This window comes from Phoenix dactylifera, chromosome 5, assembly GCF_051530095.1.
Source record: "Phoenix dactylifera cultivar Ajwa chromosome 5, Ajwa_hap1_PhDact_Kaust_v1.1, whole genome shotgun sequence".
NCBI classification, from domain to species: Eukaryota; Viridiplantae; Streptophyta; class Magnoliopsida; order Arecales; family Arecaceae; genus Phoenix; species Phoenix dactylifera.
Window position 1 is genome coordinate 6,962,790 of NC_143194.1, and position 25,686 is coordinate 6,988,475.

Sequence of the window (25,686 nt, forward strand, 5' to 3'; positions counted from 1 at the left end):
TTCATCCACGAAATTTTCTTTTCTTACGCTTTCAAAAAGTTAGAAATATATAGTTCTAATCTTATCCTCAAGTTTTCAATAGTTCTACTTATCAATCCAACTTCATCATTAGATCTTATCAGAGGAATAAGGTCCAATACCTTCAGACTTGATTCTTTTGTAGATGATGTAAATCAAGTTTCTCTCTAATTATAAATGAAAATCAACATTTTAATTTTGAATAAGAATATCAAGTTGTTTGTCAAAATAATAACTGCTCTTGATTAACCGATCTATCACAAGATTAGATCATAAACAACTCTAATCCACCCCTAGTAAAATATTCATCAAAATCGATTGATAACCTCAATTTCTTTCAATTAGATAGAGGGATGATATTTATTGAAGAAGTGCAAGCTTCAAATTTAGGAGAAAACATGTCTACACCAAGATATTCTAGATCCAAGATCAAAAATCGATGATCAATTAATTCTAGTGTCAAGTTGCTAAGAATTTGTTTAGCATGACATAAAATTGGAAAACCTAAGATAGTGTAGCGACATCCAAAAAAATCAAAATATTATCCTTTCATTTATCAAGAAAATCCTACTATATAAGAAAATAAATCAATTCTTTTGTTGTTAAAACTTGCCAAATCAAAAGGATAATACTTCTGATCAACTTAAAAAAATAATTCAAGCCACTATGTTTTTGTTGCGCACTCTGATTCAAACCACCAAAATTCTTTGGATTCACTGATAATTTTTAATCAAAATACTACCTTGTATTATGAACTAAAGAGATCCACAATTTTAATTTTCAAATAAAGCCCAAAAAGAAACATTTAATTCTCGTCTCCTAATTTACCTCAAACACATCCATTTAGATTAACCTTCGAGTCAATTAATACATTCAAAATTCTCATATAGGCTAGTTACTATAATTCAAAATAAATTAAATCTTAATTCTCCTATCAACTTAACTAGACAATTTCAAGTCAAACTTCTACAAATAAAAACAACCCAAAAAATTTTCTGAATGCTCCACCAAGCTAGATGACCTTAAATCAATAGATATTAGTAAAATTGACTTAGTCATCTCTCCTAGAGTTTTCTTTATCGAGATCTTTAGCATTTATTAAAAATCTTCTATGATAATGATGCAAGCCTAAAAAATTCAAATTTTTTACACAAAACTAGATTTTATCAGCAACCTCAAAAACATTAGCAAAAGATCCCTATATCAACCTATTAGCCCAAACTTTGAATTGAAGTTTATTACACACCACGATCTCCGATAGACATAAATAAGATCTTTTATTTGGATCCAAAGTTAGTAATAAAAATTATTAATGATTCCACCAAGATGAATACTTTATTGATCTCAAAATAAAAATATTTTTTTAATAAGAAAATAATCTTTTTGCAGAATCACCAAGCATATTTTTCTGTTATATGCTAGTTTCATTCATAATCCACATATAGTTTCAAACCTCAAAGAATATTCCAATCAGGTACCATAAAAATCTTTCATATCCCAAATCTTAAACAACTTCATATAAATGGATCTTAATTTGCCTCAAAAAATTATATTCAAAATTAAGCAATATCACAGTATACCTCCATATCAATTTTTGAGTTTTCAAGTTCACTTAAATAACAAATAATCACAATGCTTGGTAATATTCCTATCCTCTTGCACTTAATTTAGATCCAAATCTAAATAATTATAACTTGATTCATAGATTGCCCAACCTTCTATCATGTATCAAACCTCATAAATAAATTTTATCATAATTTCCTAGTAACCTTTTTATATATAATCATAAGGCTTAATAGAAAATCTTTAAAATAACTTACAATGCGATCGACATAGATTTACGTCCCAATATTCCTAGTGTCTACCCACCTACACTCACCCTATGTCAGATTTTCTTGTCTTAGATTTTATCTATTAATGCTTTTATACCATTTTAATTATCACGCCTCCGACCCGAGATCGTGCACCGGTGGTTGCAGCAACCACCGTATACTCATAGAAAACTCTTTCCACAAGTATGCAAGGCATCTCAACATGATATCATAAATATGCAGTAGAATAATATAACTAATAATAGGCAAACTTTATTTCATTAACTAACTCAACTTACAATGTCTCATAATTCTAACATTAATCTAAGGTAAAACATCAATTTAATAAACTCTAATCTAACATATATAAGTTGTGCCACAGTTATTCTAATTATTTTTATATATTGAAAATTCTGGCAGGCTAGTTCTCTGAATCTAAATAAAAACTAAAAAAATAGTATAATGAGTTAAGCGGCCCAATAAGCAATGATCACTTAGCTAAATAAACTAGGCAATGAGATAGATAATACTTTGCAGAAAATAAGTATATATGCAAATCAAATCTTTTTTAAAATATTAAATTCTGTTCATAAATTTAAATTCTTTCAAATACTCAATTCATCTTACTGTTCTTGAGCTATAACCACATGTTTTCTATGGCAGAATCATAACGCCGACTAATTCTTATGCGGTGAGCTATACATTATCTTACAACAAAGTCCTTCAGGACTACTAGTTTGCTGGTGCCATGCCACTAATCATCTTGGACACGATATTTAGGATAAATCATATGCCAACGTATTTTTCCCATTGACGAGGTCCTCAACATAGTAAGGTCGACATTCAATTAGTTTTAGATTTTATATTTTAGTTCTAAAATCATGCGGTGTCAAAATCAATCAATCATATCCATAATAAGAACATATATCATCATGATATTCTAAAATAATATTTAATGTAATAATATAGTATCCAACAAATTCATGCATTATAAATAATACTACTCAAAAGTTATGAATATAATAATTTAATGATTGCTGATAAATTTAGAAAAAGTGATACATTATTTATTTTGCAAATGCAATCAAACTAATAGATCAATTAATTTCAAAAATTCTTCTTAAAGCCTAATATCCAAAAATTATATTTTCTATTAAAATTATATTTTCTATTATAATTTTATTATAACTATAAAAATCTTAAATTCTAACACCTTCATAAGGTTGACCAGCGGGTGTGCCCGACAACCCCATGTTCATCGAATCATGGTCGAACTAGGATACAGATAGTTCAATAAGAATCGAGGCAATCCAATCTAATAATGTTTGGTAGGAACTAGGATGGGGGCTGACATGCCGCCCTATAGATCTAAGCCATTCATCAGGGTCAATCCAAAATCACTGTGACGTCCCTATTGGATTCAACTATCCTAGAGAGTAGAGAGAGAAAAGAGAAAAAGAGAGAAGAGAGGAGGGAGGAGAGAAAAAGATGAGAGAGACTCTCTCTTCTTCTTCTCCAAAATAGAGGATTTGTTTCTCCCTTCTTGATTGGATCCAAGGGCAGTCATGATGGCGAGCCTTGAAGGCAGTAGGAGGCAGCAAGGCAGGATCAACCAACCTCGACGGCTGACGATGGTGAACAAGGGTCGATATGAGAGAAAACAGACTGAAATAGGGCTCCCCTATTTTGGCGATTCACCATCCCAAAATGAGGCAATGAAGCCACAACATCAGAAGAGAGATAATGAGAGGAAAGGTGTATCATACCTTAGTTCAGTGAGTGGTTCTGGTGGATCTCCTTCTCTGGAGACAAATCGAGGAAGAAGAAGAACCAAATCGAAGGAGGAGTTGGGATTCGGTGGCTCGACCTTGGATGAACTCAAAGGAGGAGGAGGAGGAGGACGAGGAGGAGAAGGTATTTAAACAGATGATCCCAGCTTTATTCGAGCGGTCTCAGAATCGCCATGAACCTCTTATCTTCATCGCAATTGGGGTGGAAGAAGACTCCAGCTGAAGTCTTCCTCCCGGTTGCCCTCAAGTGTGACGCACATGAGGCCCAAAGCTAAAGGGCTGAGTCGGTCAAGTGGACCAGGTCCAGTCTTTGGGTCTCATAGTTGCTGATAGATCTGTGCGGTGGATGAAGAGATGATGATCGGCTCTAAACAACTTGCATATAGGAAAAGAAAAAAGTTTGAAGGTCGCTGGAGCTCATTCAACGGAGGGCCCTTTGATTCTTAAATTAGAGAAAAGAGCTTTGAGGGATAACAGAGAAGAGCTTTTCGATGCTTAAATTAGAAGAAAGGGCTTTTAGGAATAATAGAGAAGAGGGAGAGAGTCTTGAAAGAGAGTAGAGAGTATAGCAAAGCAATATGTATGGGGTAGTGCATACTTGGTGCCTCGAGCCATCTTTTATCGATAAAGAGTCTCCATCCCATCAGGTTTGGACTAGAGTCCAGAGCCGAGTGAAGAGCTAACTCTCGGCTTTTCTTATCTAGACTCGTGCAGGAATCTAAGTCCAACTAAAATATGTCTCCTCGATGCTATATGTCAAGCCTATGATTGGAGGTCAGATTCGGACCACATCATCATGAAACATGCAATACTGTTGAATTTATTTTGGACTAATGCTACGAGTTTTCCATTACAAACATATAAACTTATCAAGTGGTAGGATAGGATTGGTGCAACTTGCAAATTGATTATCAAATACAGTGAAAGTCGCACCCTAGTTGAAAAATCATAATCCGAGGGCATGATAGCTGCCGCATATTCACAGGAGTTGACCATATAAGTATGTTAAGCTTTCAACCTATTAATGAATTTAAAATAATCTAATACCAATATAATTTATCCATAGGTAGTAGTGATGATCAAAACGACTATGTTGTAATTAAACTCTCAAGTTAAAAAAACATTATGTATGTCCAAAGAAATTTTCATAAGTCATAGCAGGGTGCATCTATATTCTTTAAAATATTTAAAAAAAATCTACATACAACATTTTAACATAGAAACTAACCAAAATTAGATCTATTTTAACTACAAAGACGGCCTTGCTCTATGTGCTCTTCCCAAAAACTGATATCAAATGAGTCTTTAATCCTTAAATCTGAAAGAAAGTAAGTGCAAATAATGAGCTTGGCAATTTAGTAAGTAACAATCCACTTTATGTAATTTGATCAAGCCATATTAAATAATTTAACTCAACAAAATTATATAAAAATAATGCATTTGCAAGTAGAGACCGCAAATATTTGTTTTCAATAAATCTACATTGTGAAATAATACATTTTTTTATCAAGGTAAAATAAATATCCAATACCATATTAAAAAATATAGTTGCATTCACATATTCAATCATGGTTTTCAAGTTTTCAAATACGTTTCAACTCTACAGTTGAAGACTACTACTGCTTTTAACCCCTACAACTAGATCATAAGACTGCATTTAACCCTATAGCATAGGCTATGAGAACACTTTTAACCCTTCCGGCATAGGTTACAAGAACACTTTTAACCCCTGCAGCATAGGTCTGTATAATAATCTAATCAAGTTTTGCAATAGTAATCACGAGACCACATGTAACCCTTACATCATAGGTCAAGAGGCTGCATTTAACTCTTGCAATGTAGATCATGAAACAACATTTAGCACCAATAGTGGAGATCACGAGACCATATTTAATCTCTATGGTGTACTTTTATCATAATCAAGTTCCGAAATAGTTAAAGTGCCAGCACTTACCCCCTTTAATGGGGTGCATAATTTAGTATGGCTGAGAGTCAAAAAATAGGCATGCATACATAAATAAAAGTACTCTTTTCCAAATGTTTAAAATTTCTTAGATAATCCAAACAGTAATTTTCAGAAAAATAACATTTTCCTGAATATGTGAAATCTACAATATTATACAACATACCACTTGATTTTACAATAGAACATTCAACAAATATATCTTCATGCTTGATTTGATTGTATAATATAATAAAATTTATATACAATGGATAAAAACCATGCAGCTAATTAGCAGTCATGCAATTAAGAATTGAATTCATGTAATAGTAGAGATTTCATATACAAATAAATTTGGAATTATAATAATAACTTGTGCAATTTTGTACAGGAACTATTTTTCAAATAATTTAATAAAATACTATAAAGTATAGAATATTATTTTATCGAATTCACAAGCATCGACTACTAGGTAATCTAATCACTTTATATGGATCCTTCGGGACCTAATAACTAAAAAATTGCATATGTATGGAATCAATGCTATGCTAATTGTTTACACCTCATTTTAGCAACTTAGATGGTGGTTGTGAACAAGTACCATATGGATGAGGCTATGGATCCCTGCTAGACCTAACAAAATTTGGCCACAATAGTTTGATCATGACAAGTATAGAAATTTAGGTCGCAAGAGTAGGAGTCAGCCATGACTGACCATAATGTATAGAGATACAATCCAAAGGATATTAACTTTATTTTGGAACGAAATTGGGACCGCTTGCCGTTATGCCATGCACGAAATATATGGAATCATGGGACGAACTTCTGAAACTGCTGAAGATCATGGCAAGCCAACATGGATTATTATAGAAACTCATTGGTTATTTAATAGTTTTCGTTATATGTACAAATAATTGTATGTAACCTAAACGAGGGACACCCTTTTAGCAATCAATGAACTCATTCTATCTTTAAATTATCTTTGCTTTATCATTATGTGTAGATTTTTGTTTTTAGTTTTTCAGTACGTAGGACTCTAATTTACTAGTTAGAATAGGAGCAAAGTACTTTGGTTGTAGACCCACCACACCCTATCTTACCCTATCCTTCTTTTGAATGGGCAGTATGACAGTAGTGAAAATTTTTGAAGGCCAAGACCCATGCTACTCTCATGATCATCCAATTTTCGATTAATCCAACATTGGTGACATGCCAGTGCATATACCATAATCTAAGCTATGAGATTTGTCACATCTCTTTGACAGTTAACAAGCTTTCTAGCATGATTGTCTCCTTCCCCTAATGGTCGAAGAGAGATATAATGCTAACAAGTTCTTTTGGCATGCTTGCTTGGATAGTTATGTAGCTACCATCATGCCACCAAGAAAGAATATTGATGTTCCAACAGCCGGAATACCATACAATCTATCTTATCATGCCAAGAAACCTATGTATTCTCAAGTAGGTTGTCTAATTACCTCATTTAGCTTCGTAGAGAGTTGATAACTTCGGTGATCAAGTTGGCTCAACTGCTTTTAGGGAGCGTGGCCATGAAAGTCATACTCCTCAGATAGAGGTCACTTATTCTTCCGCCAATCTCCTTGATGATATGGTCACACAAATTAAGTTTCATATGTATGAGAATCAGCACAACTTGTTGAAAGTTGCTACGTATCAGATGGCTGCAGTGTTAAGGTCGTTCATGGAACAACAAAAAGCTTCCTTCTAAATTAGTCGTGAAATAGGTCGAGTGACTTGTTTCAATTATTATTAGTCGGTATTCTGTGTTGTAGTTCACTTTGGTATACAATGCGGCGAATCTGGTTGATCATGTTTCAGCCCCTCAATCTTTATAATACGGAAGTGTCATACTCTTGAAAAGGTCTGATTTTCAGAAGCTTTTATTCTATGAGAAGGGTAAGGCTGAATTCTATCATGGTGAAATCTTGGGTCCCTAAGATTGGGATGATGAAGAAACTACTTTGAGAGTAAGTGCTCTCGATGGCCAAACCGAGCATGTAGCTCATCATACTGCGGTTCTTGCATGGCTGTTGTTTGAGCCTAGGGTGGGTGCTAGCCATTCTGATCCTCATAATGTTGTTCAAAAAAATGTCGGTGGTGTCTTCTCAATGCCAGTTTTGGCTACAAGAGTGGGTCGTCAAAAATTCCAGGGCATAGCCCATGCCTGCACCAAAGGTCGGGGAGCAACCTTTTCAGTGGATGTCGCCAATGCCATGCCTTACACTAACCTATAGCACCCAATTGTTGCTGGGAGGCAACCTCCTCAATGGGTACCACCATCTCCATCTCAACAACCTATGGCACTGAACTTCTATATCAAGAGGCAACAACAATATAATTAAGTTATCTTCCAAATGTATTGCAACCCACTCTATCAATCAATGCTCGGGCTAGTATTTCCTACTCAACTTGCCAATTATTGAGTAGAGAAAGAGAACTTCCTAAGTGTGGCTTAGTTGGCCGAGATGGTCCAAGTTCATTTATGATGAACTTATCAGCCTATTTAAGGTTGGTGTACTAAAAACATACCTTGATTAGCATGACCAAGCTTAAGAGTTCTCTAGAGGTTATAAGGTCTCGGAATATTTAAGGTTTCTGAAGGATAATAATATATCTCCTATCGAGCACAGTGACCAATTTTCAATCTAGTGCAGCGAAATTGGTGCCAATGATTTGTTGAAGATTCATCTATTTTTGAATTCACTAAATGGATTGTCCTTTACATGGTACGTGCATCTACCTCTGAACTCAATTTTGACAATGCAAGATTTGAAGTTTTAATTTTATGTATAGTTCTATTAAAACTAAGTCCAAAGTATGGTCGCTGATTTGGCAAAACTGGTACAACAACTTGGCGAGTTTGTGGAGCAGTTTATGACCAAATTTAAGAGGGTTCGAAACCATTATTACCTTGGTCGAATATGTGAGAATTGCACAGAATAGCTTGAACCTAGAATTAAGGAAGAAGTTCACTAGGTAGGAGTTTGTAGATATCTTCCAGCTAACCACTCAAGTAGTTAATTATGGGCCATCTTATGGGAGAAGGAACAGAAAAAGACATCCCAATTTTTGAAGTTTCGACCCTAGAGACTGATGATTTTGATCAATGTTGCTTCGATAAAGATGACTGTAACAAAATTTATGGAGCAGAGATTCTCATTGGCAAGTCGTATATCTACAAGGTTTTGAGTAGGCTAATCTTATAGAATCAGGCAATGTCTGGAGAGCTAGTTTCAAAAGGAGATATGAAGTATTCTTTTGATATCATGAAGATTGAACATATTTTTGATTATTTGATTAAGGATCGGCAAATACAACTATCCGAGGGATATAAAATCCTTCCAACTAAAGAGTTACAGGAGAAGATATTTTGTAAATGGCATAACAAATGGAGCAATCACACTGGCAACTACATAGTCCTTTGCAATGTCATTTGGAAAGCCATTATGGATGGTAGATTGAAATTTTCAGAGAATGATAAGGCAATCATGCTGGTAGATGGTAATCCTTTCTCCGAAGTGGAGGTGAACGTGGCTTCAACAAACTTGAGATCGTGAGTGGCAAAGAAGCCAAAAGAAGAAGTTCAACAATTCAATGCGAACATATATTGGGCGGACAGAGTATTGGTCAGACACAGGCTCGGTTTCGAGCTTGAATGGAGGCAAAAGTTTGATAACTTGAAGAATAAAGAACTTTTATATTTTGAAACACAATTTTACTGCTATAGTAAAAGAAGATGGGTCAGTTTTTGGTTGGAGGAGTTGGTTCAACAATAAGAGAATTTCTGGCATGGATTCAAGAGACTAGAGACAATAGACTACTGTAAGGCAGGACTATCTTCTAATGATGTGATCATGTGAATACTAGCAATACCAGACTGATCAAGTCTCTAAAAGTTGAAGATAGAGAAAAAATGCTAGTCGAACATCGAAAGATGATGGAGACTTTCATTCATTTAGGGAAGATCAATCTTAAGATTACTGTACTGAATAAAAACGCCCTACCTAAGTTTGAGAGTGACTCTAATAACCTATTAAAGGACACATCTCTTCGGCTATGGGATACCAAAGGTCCAAGATTGAACGTATGGAATTCCAACTATTTTCTTTTTAAACTTCAAGTTTTTTTTTTAGATGGGGGTGGGCGGATCATGGAGAAATTTTTGGGCTTAGAAGAGCCATAATGTCTACATTACAAAATTTTTTGGACTTAGACGGGGCCATGGCCCCTCTATGGTTTGCACAGAAGTTATTTCAAAAATAATTCTATGATTGATTTTAAAGTTGATTCAAGCTTTTCTTTTCTCACAATTTAATTCATTCCAATACTTCTCTTTGCTTGTATTGCTTGCCTTTTTCCTTCTCCTGTTCTTTATTTTTCCAATATACATATAAACTGTTGATTAGATTTAGCAGTTTCTAGCAAATTGGTTGCATGCCTGTTATAATCAACGATTAGTGTTGTATATTAGATAGTACAATACTATATCAGTATATAATCATATCAGTATATATTTATTCTATGCAGTATAAACAATTATATCAGTATATATTTGTTCTATGCACTATAAATATTTTTTATGAAATAGCTGGAAATAGTGGCATTTTTTTTTGGATTTTCATATATGATAAGACAAGAAGATAAAATAGAGACTCTTAGGTAAGAATTTAAAGAAGAGACAAAGGAAAAACGAATCTTTTATGTTTAAGGGAGAGCATAAGAGTTCTAATTATCTCAAAAAAATTGTTCAAGCGGCCAAATCAATTTAAAAGTGATGGAAAATTCAAAATTTTTATAGTATTTTAAGGAATGTTGCTGCACTTTAAGGACTATGGAAGCATACTTTTATTGGAGTTGTGGCTAGAGATGGGCACTGGGCCGGGCCGCCCACGGCACGGCACGGCACGGCACGAAGCGGGCCGTGCCTGGCACGGCCCGCCAGCTACAGTGCCGGGCCGTGCCTGGCACGGCCCCTTTGAGAGGGCCGTGCTGGGCTAGAGGGTCCTGGCCAGGCCGGGGCCGGCACGGCCCGGTCTAGGCCCGCGGGCCAAGCACGGCACGGCCCGCGGGCCGGCACGGCCCGCGGGCCAGCACGGCACGGCCCATAAGGGCCTGGGCCGGGCTGGCACGCGGGCCTGGGGCCGGCTCGGCCCGATAAAAATTAATGCTTCATAAATTTTTTTAATAAATTAATAAATATTGAACACTAAGAATTTATGATTTATGAATATAAAGCCACCTTAATGGTGGGGGGTTTGGCATAGACCCCTACCAGTTTATTAATTTAAATCAAAATGGTACATGAAGGGAGGTTTGGACCTTGGTCTGACCTCTAGAATACAATAAGAAACTAAGAAAGGGCCGAGGTTTGGACCTTGGTCGGACCTCCAGAATACAATAAAAATGTACAATTATAAAAAATTAAGAAATCTTACTAATCATCAGTGATTCAGTGAATCAGTATTCACTCTTCAGTCTTCAGTCTTCAGTCTTCAGTAGTGTTTGTATCATCATCATCAGAGGATGTTGTATTATGTCCACCTTTATCTTGAAGTCTTGCCTCAGCATCCAGCCAATCCTTGAAGCAGAGAAGCATCTCCACCGTTTCGCCCGTCATCCTACTTCTCTTTTCGTCAAGAACACGCCGACCTGCACTAAAAGCGGATTCCGATGCTACCGTGGACATCGGCACAGCTAAAAATCGCGTGCAATTGCAGACATAACAGGATATTGATTTCTAACACTCTTCCACCAAGATAATACATCTAGATTCTCTATTTGATTTTCATCATATGCAGAATGAAGATCATTTCGTAAATAAAATTCTAGTTCACTACTTAAAGATGAAGAAGATGAAGAGGAACTTGAAGCATGTGTGTGTCTTCTCTGTGCAATGAATGAAAAAATAGATGACGAACGAGAACTACTAGAAGGAGAAATAGAGGTTTGTATTTGTGTTCTAAATCCACGATTTTTTTCATCATATATAGCATAAATATCATAAAGAAGTTTTTTTACCTCATCTTTAGCAGATTCAGCATCTTGATTCATATTTTCAGAGTATGCATCAAGTAAAATTAGCACGCCATTTAATTTAACTCTAGGATCAAATACAGCAGCTAAGTTATGCATAGGACATATCCTGTCCCAATACTCATTCCATTTAGATTCCATTAGGTCAATAATAGGCATTAAAACATCATCATATCTATGTTCTGCAAATTTTTGACTAATTATATATGCTTGTTGTAAAAATGAACATGAAGTAGGGTAATAAATACCAGAAAGAACATTGGTAGCATTATAAAAACTAAGCAAAAAATCTTCCAAAATTTTTCCTTTATTCCAATCAGTTTCAGTCAATGTAAATCCTAATCCACGATCATTAATATATGCACTTAATAAATTTTTATATGGGTATGCATCATGTATCATGCTATATGTGGAGTTCCAACGAGTAATTACATCAAGTTTAAATTTTTTAAAACGTTTACCATGATTTATGCATAATTCCTTAAATTCTTGAAGTCTTGATCTAGAAGCATGAATAAAAGAAACTGCATTTCTAATTTTTGAAATCACATCTTGAATCATGCCCATGCCAGCTTGAACAGAAAGATTTAAGATATGACATGCACATCTAATATGCAGTAAATTTCCATCTAATATGGGATGCAATGAGTCTTTTAATAATACAACAGCAGAATTATTATTAGATGCATTATCAAAAGTAATAGACATAATTTTATCATTAATATTATATGAACATGCAGTTTGATAAATTATATTTGAAATTTGTTGCCCAGAATGTGGAAAATCAAAAGCACGAAAAGCAAGAATACGTTTATTTAATTGCCAATCATTATCAATATAATGAGCAGTAATGGCAATAAAACAATTACTACCTACAGATGCTGACCAAATATCAGAAGTTAATGAAATTTTTACATTTAAAGTAGAAAGTGTTTCAATTAAATTTTGTTTCATTGCTAAAAAATTGGTCATAGCTACTCTTCTAAATGTACGCCTACTAGTTCTTTTGTAAGCAGGTTGTAGGTTTAATTGAACATATTCTTCAAAATTAAAAGATTCACATAAACTAAAAGGTAATTCATCCTTAACTATCCATTTTACAAGTGCTTTTCTTTGATTTTCATGATTATATGCAAAATTACCTACAAGTAATCCCCCTTGTATATTAAGGGTACTTTGAGTTTGAGCATGAGAATCATGCATCCTATGACTCTCTTGATGTCTTTTTAAATGCCCTGTTCCCCCACTACTACTACAACTATAAAGTTTGACACATTTTTTACATTTAGCTTTCCAGACTCCCTCAACCATAACTCTATCAAATTCATTCCATACAGTACTAGTCCTCTTACGAGAAGAGGTTTGACCTTCACTCGGTTCACCAGTTCTAGAGGAACTAGGAACAGGGGGTTGGGGATTAGTTTCTTCTCCCTCAGAAACAGGAATGCCAAACTGACTTTCCTCAAAAGATGACATATCTATGATTAATTCAAAAAATAAAAACTAACCGCAAGGAGGAATTGAGTAGAGGGTCGGAGGGCAGAGGCAGAGCCGAGATTCCGAGCTTCCTCTTGTGCTCTCAACAGAAGCGACCTTCTCTTCTCAACAGGAACCTCCTCTTGTGTAGCACTTGAACAAACTAAAAATTAAATTGCTAGAAGAGCACTTTAGAAGAGAGAAATAATAGCAGTAGAGAAGGAGAGAATGAGAGGTTTGGTGTGGTGAGAATGAGGGAGGAATGGGCTATTTATAGAAGTCCAAAAATTTTTTTCCCAAAATACCCCTCAATTCAGCCGTTATTGGACTGTTGGGAGGGGTAAAAGGGTCATTTTCACGAAAATAGCCGTTGGAAACGGCTATTTTCCTCCCCCCTCTCCAGACGGGCCGCGCCTGGCACGGCCCGTCTGGAGCCGTTACGGGCCGTGCCAGGCACGGCCCGTTTGGAGACGTTGCGGGCCGTGCCTGGCACGGCCCGTTTGCGCCCGTTACGGGCCGTGCCTGGCACGGCCCGTGGCGTGCCGTGCCCGGCCCGGCCCACCAATAGAGGGGCCTGGGGCCGGCCGGGCTGGCCTTCCGTGCTGGACGGGCCGTGCCAGGCACGGCCCGTTTAGTCTTTGGGCCCGGGGGGCCTGGGCCGGGCCGGCCCGGCACGGCCCGTTGCCCATCTCTGGTTGTGGCAGAGCAGGGTTGGAAACTGGGGAGAGTAGAGTCGTTTGTAGAATTAAGGTCAATGATAAATTTAGCTCTATCCTCACTGTAGTTTACTTTTTAAGTTTAACTTAAACAAAATTTATGGAATGTGACCTTTAGAACCTTCTCATCTTAATGCCAATGTGGGAGAAAGGGAAGTTATTTGGCTAAATAGGATAAGAATTTTTTGACTAATTTTTTTGAAAACATTCATTGTAGAACAAATTACTAATAGTTGTTTATATTTACTTTCCAATTAAAATATGTCATCCATTGTCAATGATTTTCTTTTTTTAATCAATCTCATCTTCAGTCCTCTCTTTCTGAATGATGCATGTATTGGAATTCTTGGGTTCTTGCTTTTTTCAGGGAAAGAGAGACCTTGTGCTTCTCATCCAGGATTCCTCTCCCTCACATTTCCTTTCCACCTCAATCCTACAAAATTGCATGCTGCACGCCGCTTGGAAGTGTTAGCACGCAGTGCACCACCCACAGAAAGTCACCATAAAAAGGCCCCACGTATACAAAAACACCAAAAGAGTCACGAATACTGGTTACGTGTCAACCAAGGGATTGACTCAACAAGCTGTATCTTGGTTATAATACACAGGAGCAACGTGTCAACCACTGAGACGGACATATCAGGGGGAACGAAACAATCATGACACCGACTACACCAATTATCACTATTTTCTCATACTTTAATACTATATATATATATATATATAAAATAAAATACGTATTTGTTCCGTTCTCGGCCGTCTTGCTCTCGCCCTCGAACAGAGAAGAGAGAGATAGAAGCGGTTGCGTCGGCGGAAGACGAGATGAAGGTCTTCGTGAAGACTCTCAAGGGCACCCACTTCGAGATCGAAGTCAAGCCCGAAGACACTGTAATCCATCCTCTGTTCTTAGTTCGATGGTTCCCATAGAATCGCTTGCTCTCGCTGTTTATAGTACTCTTTTTTCCCCTCAATTTATAATTCTTTGAGGTCTTGCTGATGTTAGTATGATACGATTTAAGCAGTGTTCTTTTGTTTGGTTGGCTGTGGAATAGATTGATTTAACAAACTGTTCTATGAGTTTGATAATATATTTGGGGGAATTAAGTGGTTTTTTTTGCTGGATGCTTAATTGGGATGGAATTCCGAGTCCTAGGGTTTAAGAGGGAGTCCTCTAATTGGAGAAAGTTTGCTGTATATTTGTTTTTACCGTTTTTCTGGACAAGTTTAGGGCACAAGTCTGTGAGGAATTGTTGATTGATTTAGTTATTTGTAGGTCTCATCGGCAAATAATTAAGTATGATTTTTAAGAGAGATTTTTAATGATTGCAGATGTTGGGAATGTTGCGGGTAACATATGTACATTAGGCTTCACTATAGATTGGTAGATAATTGTGTGTTTTTTTTGGAAGTTTGAAGAAGGAAAAAATAAAAGAACGAAGTGTTCCTAGGAGAAAAATCTGCATTTTTCTGGTTGTTTAGTTTAGCATATTTGGAAAACTCATTTCAATATATTTTTAGTTTCAGACCATGAGATTTCTACCGGGATTTGCATATTCCTGAAGGAGTTGTACATTTCTGTACTGATTTAGAAAGCGTGGAGAATTATCCTTGTTGCTAACAAACCTGTGTGGTGGATTTTTAATGGAGATTGGCTGGATCATGCTGACGTACTAACTCTTAATAGCTTTGAGGTTTGGGGGGTTAGAGAAGGAAGTTCTGTGTGGCTTAAAATGGAAGGCATTATCACTGGGGAATAAGACAAGACGATATTCGATCAATATGCTTGACTAGGAAAAGAGAACATATGCTTTTTTTGGACCCTAAAAGATGCCCTTTATACCAACAAGGTGAAAAATTGTACAGAACTTAGGCCATTATTTGAGGAAATTGTTTTATGACAGTGGATTTCTATTTGATTTTACTTTCCCTCCTGCTGTATTGGATGGAATTCCGAATTTTAGGGTTCAATATGGAGTAATGTAGTGTCTGAATTCTTCTTTCTTTTTTTGTTTAGACTACTTCCATGTTCTACTGTAGGGTGCAAGTGTGCTTCGAATCATTTTTTAAGGATGGTTGAGTTAGAACTTCGATCAGGTAAAATTATTGCACATTGGATGAATTTGGAGCACAATGTGATATGTCTGCATTGTAGTTGTAGTTATGAATGTGCATTGGAGATTCATTCGTTGGAGTTCAAGTATTTGTGAAGGAGTTCTTTTGGTTTATTTATGATATGGAGAGTGGGTATAATCATCCATATCGTATTTTGGATGTAACAGGAAGGATTTTAATGGAGATAGATTAGATCAAAGTCATCTTGTCCATTAATCTATTATTGGTTTGCTGATTTGGAGGAAGGATGCTGAATTATCAAATATCACTTGTAGCCTAGAGGATGGAAAGGTAGTGTAGAAGAAATTTTGATAAAAGTTGATGACATTATCAGCTGGAAATAAAGCAAGCATGCAAATCCAAGTTTAGGGGAAAAGAGAATATGCTATTTTTTCACCTATAAAAATATACCCTATTCTGAGTAACCAAATATACCCTAAATGCTTTATACAAATCAGATGAAGTGAGTGGGTTAAAACCTTGCTGCTTTATGAAGAGGTCGAAGGAAAGGTCCAACATTGATGTCTTTGAATAACATTGCAGAGATGAGAAAGGGGTTAAAATGAAGAAACAGTTGATACTTAGATATTTTAATGATGATGTCTAGGCACCAAATATATTCTTTTCACAATCTATGTTGTTTGAATTCTTCTACTGATTGTGTTCTATATATGACAACTTTTAGCATTTCTATGGAAAGTTAAAAACCAAGGTTCGCTGTTTCGGTACTGGATCCCGTACTGGTATACACTAGCACTGTGTTGGTACGGTATGGTATGTAATTTTTTCGGTATACCAAGTATCGGTACGCCTTCCGTACTATATACATGTACCGAAATGGTACTATACGGTAAGCTCCGTACCGTCCGATTTTGGCTGGTATGGCAAACCATGATAAAAACTAAGCAATGTAATGATCTTAATCTCATTGGTACAATCGGTTTAAGAAGTGTTAAGAGAGGTAAAGGAATTGTTACTTGAATCCCTAACGTATCCTCCAGTAGCAGAGCCAGTATTGATAGGACTTGAGGAACCATATCACTAAACATCCTTAAGAGATGGTTGTCACTCAACAAAGTTGTTGACCTGGATTGATGCAAGAATCCATGTAACTTTTTCTCTTCAACCATAGCTTTCTGGCCTCAAGTGAATCAACCTTATGATTAGAATTTTTGTAGTAAGTCAAGAGCAAAGGATGGTCTCAGATTTCAAGGAATAAAAGTTGGGATAATTATTTTCACAAAGAAAGAGTTTTTTCAACTTTTCATGGGAATCAAGACTTGTAGGCAAAGACTAACATCTGGAAATTTTTGGTATGGAGTATACTTGGATCATTATACTTAAGTGATTAAAGTTTGTCAGGATTTGGAAGAACTGTGGATAAAGCAGGAACTATGCTGTTGTAATTCAAGCCATTGAGTTTCGTTGCTGACACAGGGGATGCGAATATTTTTTAATATGCATTCCCTGCTTTGTCGTAAATATATATTTCAAGTGTATAATAATGAAAGTGTAGAAAATATATGTCTGACTGGTTTCTGCAGCAAGTTAATTAAGCCTCATACGTTTAATCTATATGATAGTTGAATATGCAACTTGTAAATGTGGTTCGTTTATCTAAGTTCTTTATTTTTCTTAAAAAATTAAACTATATAAGTTTACTAAATTTTTCATTATATTTGTAAAAAGAATTTACTATTTTTTGAGTAACATAATTGTCCTGCAGTCTGAGACTTTAAGGAAGAAATTTTTAATTCAACCACCACTTTTGAAATTTCCTCCCCTTAAATTATGTGAGCCTCTACCTTTTTCCTGTGTTTTGCATGTTCATCAGATATCCTTGATACTAGATTGGTTGTGTTTTTAGCATTCTCTTTAACATTGTATCTTCAAATTCTTGAATGTTACAATGATAGGACATTTGATATCATGGTCTGCCGTACCGGTCGGTACGGATCGGTGCCGGCCAGTACATACCAGTACCGGATCCTACCGGTACGGTACAGCTACATATTTCGGTACCGAACCGTACCGACCGGTACCGACGCGTACCGACCGGTACCGACGCGTACCGACCGGTACCGACGCGTACCGATCCGGTACCGACGCGTACCGATCCGGTACCGACGCGTACCGATCCGGTACCGACGCGTACCGATCCGGTACCGACCCAAACCGACCAGTCCGTACCGGCTCCAAATTTTTTTTGGCTTTTAGCCCCATCGGTACTGTACCGGTTCGGCTCGGTTTGATTCGGTACCGTACCGGTACCGATGCCTACCGGTACGTTGGTACAGTCGGTACCGCGTACGTTGCTTGATATAGTAAGTAATCTTGGTTCAATTTGTTTGTAGTGGTACTTTATTACAGGTACTTTGGAAAAAATGCCAACTTATATGTTATTGTTTGTCATGCAGGTTGCTGAAGTTAAAAGAATTATTGAGAGTGCTCAAGGGCAGAGTGTTTACCCGGCTGAACAGCAGATGCTCATACATCAAGGGAAAATTCTGAAGGATGATTCAACATTGAATGATAATAAAGTTTCTGAAAATAGTTTCATAGTTATAATGTTGAGTAAGGTACATTTCTGTGGTCTAGGAGTACTTTCTAATGCTGTGAAGTTCGTGTATGAAATTTTAGATATTTGTTACAAAGTTGTTATATTGTTATGCAAACTGTCATTAATTCTTGTGATTATTCTTGCTTGTTAGATAATTTTTAACTTAATTCAGCAATTCTTTGAATGGTTTGAGCTGCAAACTCTACTTATTCATATATGTGGGGAAATCTTGAAACTTCTTGACCTCTTAGATGATGCATATTATATTTGGGCATTTCTATGCTTCTTTTGAGGTACGTACTACCTGGACCATCTAGTTATGAGGAAGTACATACCTATCTTTGATGCTTTTCACAGAATATGGATGTAGAATGATGCCAATGTGGAATATTACAGAGGAAGTCGTTTAAAGTGTTAATCCTAACACCACCAAAGTTGTTTATTTTTTCTTTTGAATCCAAATTTGGATGATCTTGTCAGCAGTTCTCTTCGTAGATGTGCTCTTAGGTGCATTTCTTCCCATCTAATACATAATCCAGTTAAGGCTTTGCTTATTTATCTGAAAGGTTTGCAACAGCTGAATCTGAGCAGTTCATATAATGTAGCGATCATTGGTTTAAAAAAAGTATGAATGACAGGCATCAAGTGTTTTCTTTCAGTTTTGAAGATCAATATGTGTTGCTTTTTCCGTAAGAAGCTATTTTTTTCCTTTTAAATTTTTGTATCAATAAGAGGTTATGAAGGAAATATACCATGTAGATGGAAAAAGTTATATATTGTTTGGTTAATTGATTTTAAGAGGAACTGTGTATAATCTGGAAATCTATTTATGAATTTATCTAACATAGTCAACTTTCCTTGCTTGGTTATTGCATTTCAATTACTGTATAGCCTATGTCTTGCAGGTAAGTGTGCTACCTATCGAGCCTTGCCTTCTAGAATCTTTGACAGTATCAAAGCAACTTTGGACTGCTTCTGATGCATGAACTTAGAATGCCTGAATAAGGTTGCTTTTGATTGCTGGTTAAAGGAGGGTGAAATGAAATAATGCTCTTTTACTCCACTTATTCCACTTAACTCACCGAAAGGTAAAAAGTCCATTTTTTCCAAGGGTAAACTTGGCATTTCAAAAATTAAGTAAAGCCACTTTTCCTCTTAACATGGGATAAACTACTCCACCTTGTATGGAGTAATATAGGACTAATGATGGAAATACATTAACTATTTACTTAGGGTTAACTTATTCTGCAACCAAAGTTAGCCTAAAAAATTGAGCCTTTTGATGAATATTGATCTTGAAAATTGAATCTCAGAGAAAAAGGTCGGGGTTAGACTTGAGGTTCGAAAACTTGTTCTCGAGCTTGGCTTGGCCAATGACCTATGGTTTTTGTTGTTTTGATGGTTTTGATTTGTTGTCTAGGGTTTAGGGGTGGCAACCGGGTTAGGTTGACCAGATATGAGTTAGGTCAGATATATGATAGATCAAAATCTATCAAGCTGATCCTGACTTATTTATTAAACATGTCAAAAATCCAAATCCAAACCTGATCATTTTATTAAATAGGTAACCTAACTCGACTTACAATTGGTTCAATCATGTTAAAAGGGTTAAGCGTGGGCACCCTGCTAGAGTTTTAGCTAGTAAATAATAACAATCATTAGAAATTAGGCAAATTTATAGAAAAGAAAAAAGAAATTGTATTGGATATTAGGATATCTTCTATCTTTTGGAACCTTTGGATGCATTACAGAGTAGCCTTGGGGTGCTAACTTTCAAAGATTGTTGAGAGTTATTAACAATGAAAAATGATAAAAAAAACTTGAAGTTAGATGTAAAAATTAGAAAAATATTTCAAGTTGAAGTTAGGAGTAGAGCTAGGGGCCAGAAGGAGCCATACTTCCCCTTCCCCCCAAACACACACATGCGCACAAAAGAGACTATAGGAACATAATGAAAGCCGGCGCCGCTAAAATTTTGAAGCTACAAGCACCACACCCTCATAACAGATCATTTGTTAATAATTCCCCTCTCAATTACCGATTTGTGACTAATAACCTCTCCACCTCATCAATGGTTCCAGGTTTTCCCATCTATTTATCCATCTGTTTAAATATAAAAAGAAAGACAAGTAAAATAGTAATCTTTTCCCACCCAATCACTGAACCAACTGTTCCACATCTCTCTCTCACAGACTCTCTAGATTTAGCCAACCTCCTCTTGCCTTGGTGGCTAGGGGCTCTTCCCTACTATAAACATGGCAATTTAGCAAGGGCTCAAGGCGGCACCACCCTTTCCACCCTTTTCCTCGTCACACTCTAATAAAACCCATTTTTCAGAACAAGAGTCATTATAAGTAGGAGAAAGAGTATTAAATGATTAGTAACCTAGCTTTCCCTTTTTGATTTCAAAAGAATCTTTTTTAATGAATAAAAGAGATTAAAATTTCTTTATGCCTTTCTTAATATAAATTTTTAGGTGTAGCATTATTTCGTTTTCCATTCATGGACTTTCTAATTGTCATTTTTTGGAAACTCGTAATGATTATGTTCATTGTCTAATTATCCTAGTTATGATACTACCATCTTGATTTTTGACCCTTCAATGAAAAGAACTTTAAGAAGCGAATTGTTTAATACACCCATTTGGTGATGCACTTCTATTGCAATCCTTTTTTTAAAAATTATTTAGAGACAAATAAATTTAAGTATATCTACCAGAAGGCAGTGCAATTGATAATTTATCTATTATTCCATACTGCTCTAAATATTTTAATATTAATAAATAAAGAAAGTACATTTGTAACAACTATTGGTATACATATGGATCTATGTTGACCCCTGCCCTCTCCTGATTAGCTTTCAGTCAAACTAAGCCACCAAATCTTACTGATCTACTTCGCTGTATTCAGTTTCAATTAGTTCTATGTTGACATTTTTTCTAGCTTCTTTAATTTTTAATTTCAGTTATACAAGAAATTTTTGTCAATCAGTATTAATGAAACAAGACTAAAAGAAATGAACAAAAATAAAATCTTTATAAGTTATTTTTGTTGTATGTATTGAATAGTTGTTTAAATAATTAGCATTTAATTGCTATAGAAAATTTTCTGTTATAAGCAAATAAAATAACAACTACAACGAAAATATAGTAGAAGTTTTACCTACACAATCTTGCCATATCAATGAACTTTTTATCTTTACATATATTTACATCTGGGACTCCCTAGGTGAAACCTCTCACTCCACCTGTGGTTAATAAAAGACATTCATTATCATTTTAAAACCACAATGTTGTTTGGTGAAAATTTGATCCAGCAAATTTACATTATTCATTCCAAGATCTTAATAGAGCAGGATTGATATGTTATCATTTTAAAATTATAGCATCTTATTCGGTGGAAATTTGATCCACCAAATTTACGTTATTTATATCCAGATCTCAATAGCAGGAAACATGTATGTAGGAGTTATTCATTTTGAAAACTCTGATGAAATTTGAAACTGCCCCCGGTTTCTAAGCTCGATTCTTTCTTCAAGTTTTCTTATAGTACATACTACCCCACACTGCTTCCCCACACTTGTACGTGCTCTTGCAGTCATTCCTGATTTTGACAAATAAGATCAAGGTAATACTTTTTGTTTTATTGGCTTGAATCTTAATTTTGATTTTTTTATTACTTTGTGATGTTTCCAAGATGTTAGCAAGGTCTATAAGATCTTTCCGAAGTAGTTCTAATTAAAATCAATAACATTATAACATTTTAAAATCGCTTGCATTTCCTAAATTAAAATCAATAACATTGTAACATTTTAAAATAGATTGCATTTCCTAAAATGCCTTAGCCAACATGACATTCTTGGGTACGATCATATAAAAATTCTGTTTAAAGGCTTAATTTGTAACCTAGGATCATTTTAATTCAAAATGATGAGTTCTATCCTATATTTGTTAGTTGCAACTAGAATTGGTAGTTTTAGTTAGAACTAAGAGAACTAGACGAATGCTAATTTTAGGTAACTTGGCTGAAATTGGTAAAACAAACAAAGCTAAGGCAGTATCAAATCCTTTTTGGTTAAAAATTTTAGTTTTCTTTGAACTTTTAAACCTTGCATTTGGTTTTGGAATTGTATGAGATAATCAAGGGACAGGGGATTTCAATTGAGCCCAATATCAAAAGTCTGGGTAATTCCTCAAGTGCAAAGAACTAATCCAAAATAAAGCATGGAGATCCATTGTTCATGAGAAAGAAGATTGAAAGAACAAGTTTATTAACTTATCTTCTTCAATATGCTAGGAAAGGGTTCGCTCAGTTACATATAAGAATATAAAAATAATGATGCTAGCAAAAGGGTATAAAATTATGGTAAACAAAACCCATGAAGAATAGTTTTTTGTGCAATTTCAATCCACCTGGCTACATATAAAAGAAATAAAAGAATGACAATGCCAATAATAGAGTAATTAATAATAAGCATATTCCCTGATGAATAATTTCTTGTATAATTACAACCTACATGTATTACACCTCCATTTTTAAAGAGTTGATACTCTTTTTTTTTTCGTAAATACTATCACAAAAAATGGTTTCCTGCAGTATCTATTGGTGACTGGAATCATGTCAACGATCTTGCAACGTTACAGGATTTTAAGATAACTCATGGGGAAGATTCCAAGGATCAAGGGGTGCAAGGAAAGAAACAATGGTTTGGATTGAACTCACGCAAGAGCATGGATCATGAAACTAAATACATGTGGCATCTAAAATTTGTGTTTCAACTAAATAATGAATAGTTATCTTGAGTTATTTTGTCACAGTAGTAAAAGCGTGAAAAGGAGAGTTTTCTTGAGTTATGTTGTGATTTGAATATTTAGTAAGAAATGATTGGAAAATATAAGGGTAAAAGAATTATTACAGTTCGAATAAGAGATAATGACCCAACTGACTTAGAGTTATTGGTTTAGAGTCAGCTGAGTTATCGATTTAGAGTCAATAACTTCTTGTTCTCTACTATGTACTTAGTTTGAAATGTGTGTGTGTGTGTCTGAGAGAGAGAGAGTTATTTAAAGTTACCTTGGTGCAATAGTAAAGGTTTGACATGGTTTCCTACTTTTTCTTCCAAGATTGTGAATTCTTTCATTTTGTAGGAACCTGTCTGTAATATGTACAGTATATTAGGTTCTAACGGGATATGAATCTGTGGATTGTAAGAGCTTTATCGATTTCTTTCACAAGTTTTTAAAATATAAAGGGAATGTAGAAATTGGAAAAATGTTCAATGTAAAGTAAATGAAAAATAAAAGGCTATACATAGAAGACTAGTTTCTGACCTCATAAACCCATATTTAGAATGTCTGCTGAAACATCATACATTAATTATTCAAGATGTTTAAGTACTGCCTATCAATTCAATTATCTTTTTAGGTAATTTCTTTTTGAATAGTCAGATTTTAATAAATGGTTGTAAAAATTATGAAAGTTTTCTTTTTTCTTTTAAATCTAAGATTTCTAAATTTCTTTCCCTAGTTTTTATAAGTTAGAAATGCTAACAGGCTTGCCAATTTTATGTGCTCGAGTCTTATTAATGATATGCTTTTAATTCTTAAGTTCATATAGTCAAATGAATTATAGAAAATGGAGCCCCACATTATTCAAATAATAGATAACATGATGGACTTGGATCTTATGATTTAAAGGATAGTGTGTCTATAATATGGATATGGATCTTGTGATCCTAACTGATCTGGATTCAGGGTTGAGGTTTGGAGCCATTTTGATCTTGATCATTAGATCCCGATTGTGGATCATAGGATTTTCACAACAGTGAGACTATTAAGTGAAAACATGAATCAGGTTGCATTTGCATTTTTTTTTTAATTACTTCACCTTCAGGCCATGATATCCTGGTCTGGATGAGCCTATCTGGTGCATCTAGTACACCAAAATAATGCCTTTCATTGTGTCACCCCAAAACCATATATGACGTAGCTGAACCAGACTCATAAAATCCAGATTATGGTCTACAAATGGTATGAAGGTGGTTAGAACTGACAAATAGGGACAAAGTTCTAGACATTTATAGTCACCTAAACTTAACTTTGTTACCTCTCTTTGCAGGATTGGCTGTAGTTTTATGATAAGCCTCTTGTCAAAAGTTGCACAGGGTTCGAATACAACATCATCCATAAAGGATGAATATACATTTAGTGCTGATTGCAGTATGTTCCTGAATGGATCAAGCATTTGATCTACGTTGCTGACTTTCTGCATATGGGGTTTCATAGGTTGGTTACAGTAAATAGTCTCTTGTTGGTCTTATAACTATTCCTACCTCAAGATATCAGTAGAAAAATAGGGTAGCTACAAGATGAGGCAATAAAGTACATGCTGTAATTAAATTAATTGAAATAAAATGACTTCTTATGAAAACCTAAAAATGGTATACTCACAAATATTTTCCATATCTGTACATGTATATGTGTGTGTTGATATAATGCATCTATAGTTACATATATTTGTATATATGTACATTGAAGATATGCATATATTCTAAGAAACACAAACAATGTCATTTATAAGGACTTTCATTCTGTGAAAAGTTTATTATTGCAGATGACAATCCAGCAGCAATAGTAATACTGCCAAGCTGATATAGGCAGCTTAAAGAATGTTTGATAATTTTCTTTTACAAATAATTGACATCATGAGAGTTTTCATCAGGCAAATAAGTTTATGATGATGCATACAGATGCACTGTTGATCTCTCTTTGTTTGGTTAGGTGACTTAGTCTTTGGAAGTATGATAATGTTGAAAGATCTTAATATAATATCAGCCAGTAGGTCTACTTTTCAAGGTTCTGGGAAATTCAGGATTCTATTATTCTAAGACTAGGGAAAGTATAGATGGCAGATTTATCTATTTTTCCACAATTTTGTATACAAGCACACATGCACAAAACATGCATGCATGTATGTTTATGTCCATGAATATAGATAGACGGATAGATAAAGAGATGCATATATAGATTTATTCAAGGATTTACATAGTGCTGTGTGCTGGTCCATACTGACCATACCGGATCGTACTAACAAGGGACCAGTACTGGCTCCAGTACCAATACCTTATCGGCACACATCATTTCATCTCTTTTTATTTTTTTCTCCTGTGCAAGTACCAAGAGGCATATCATCTGTTGATAAGGGACATT

The 25,686-nt window shown here is 35.2% G+C and overlaps 1 protein-coding gene across 4 annotated transcripts in view; it reads left to right on the top strand.

The window, feature by feature from the left end:
• Positions 1 to 14,533: 14,533 nt before the first annotated feature.
• Positions 14,534 to 25,686, top strand: part of LOC103715340 (ubiquitin receptor RAD23d-like) — a 33,750-nt gene continuing 22,597 nt past the window's right edge. For 2 of the 4 annotated variants that reach the window (XM_039129347.3, XM_039129348.3), the window contains exons 1-2: positions 14,534 to 14,695; positions 18,337 to 18,498. In XM_039129347.3, coding sequence (XP_038985275.1) covers positions 14,630 to 14,695; positions 18,337 to 18,498 — 228 coding nt within the window. In that variant the 5' untranslated portion in view covers positions 14,534 to 14,629. The remainder of the gene's footprint in view (positions 14,696 to 18,336; positions 18,499 to 25,686) is intronic. The other 2 variants (XM_008802931.5, XM_008802932.5) reach the window with 1 other exon arrangement.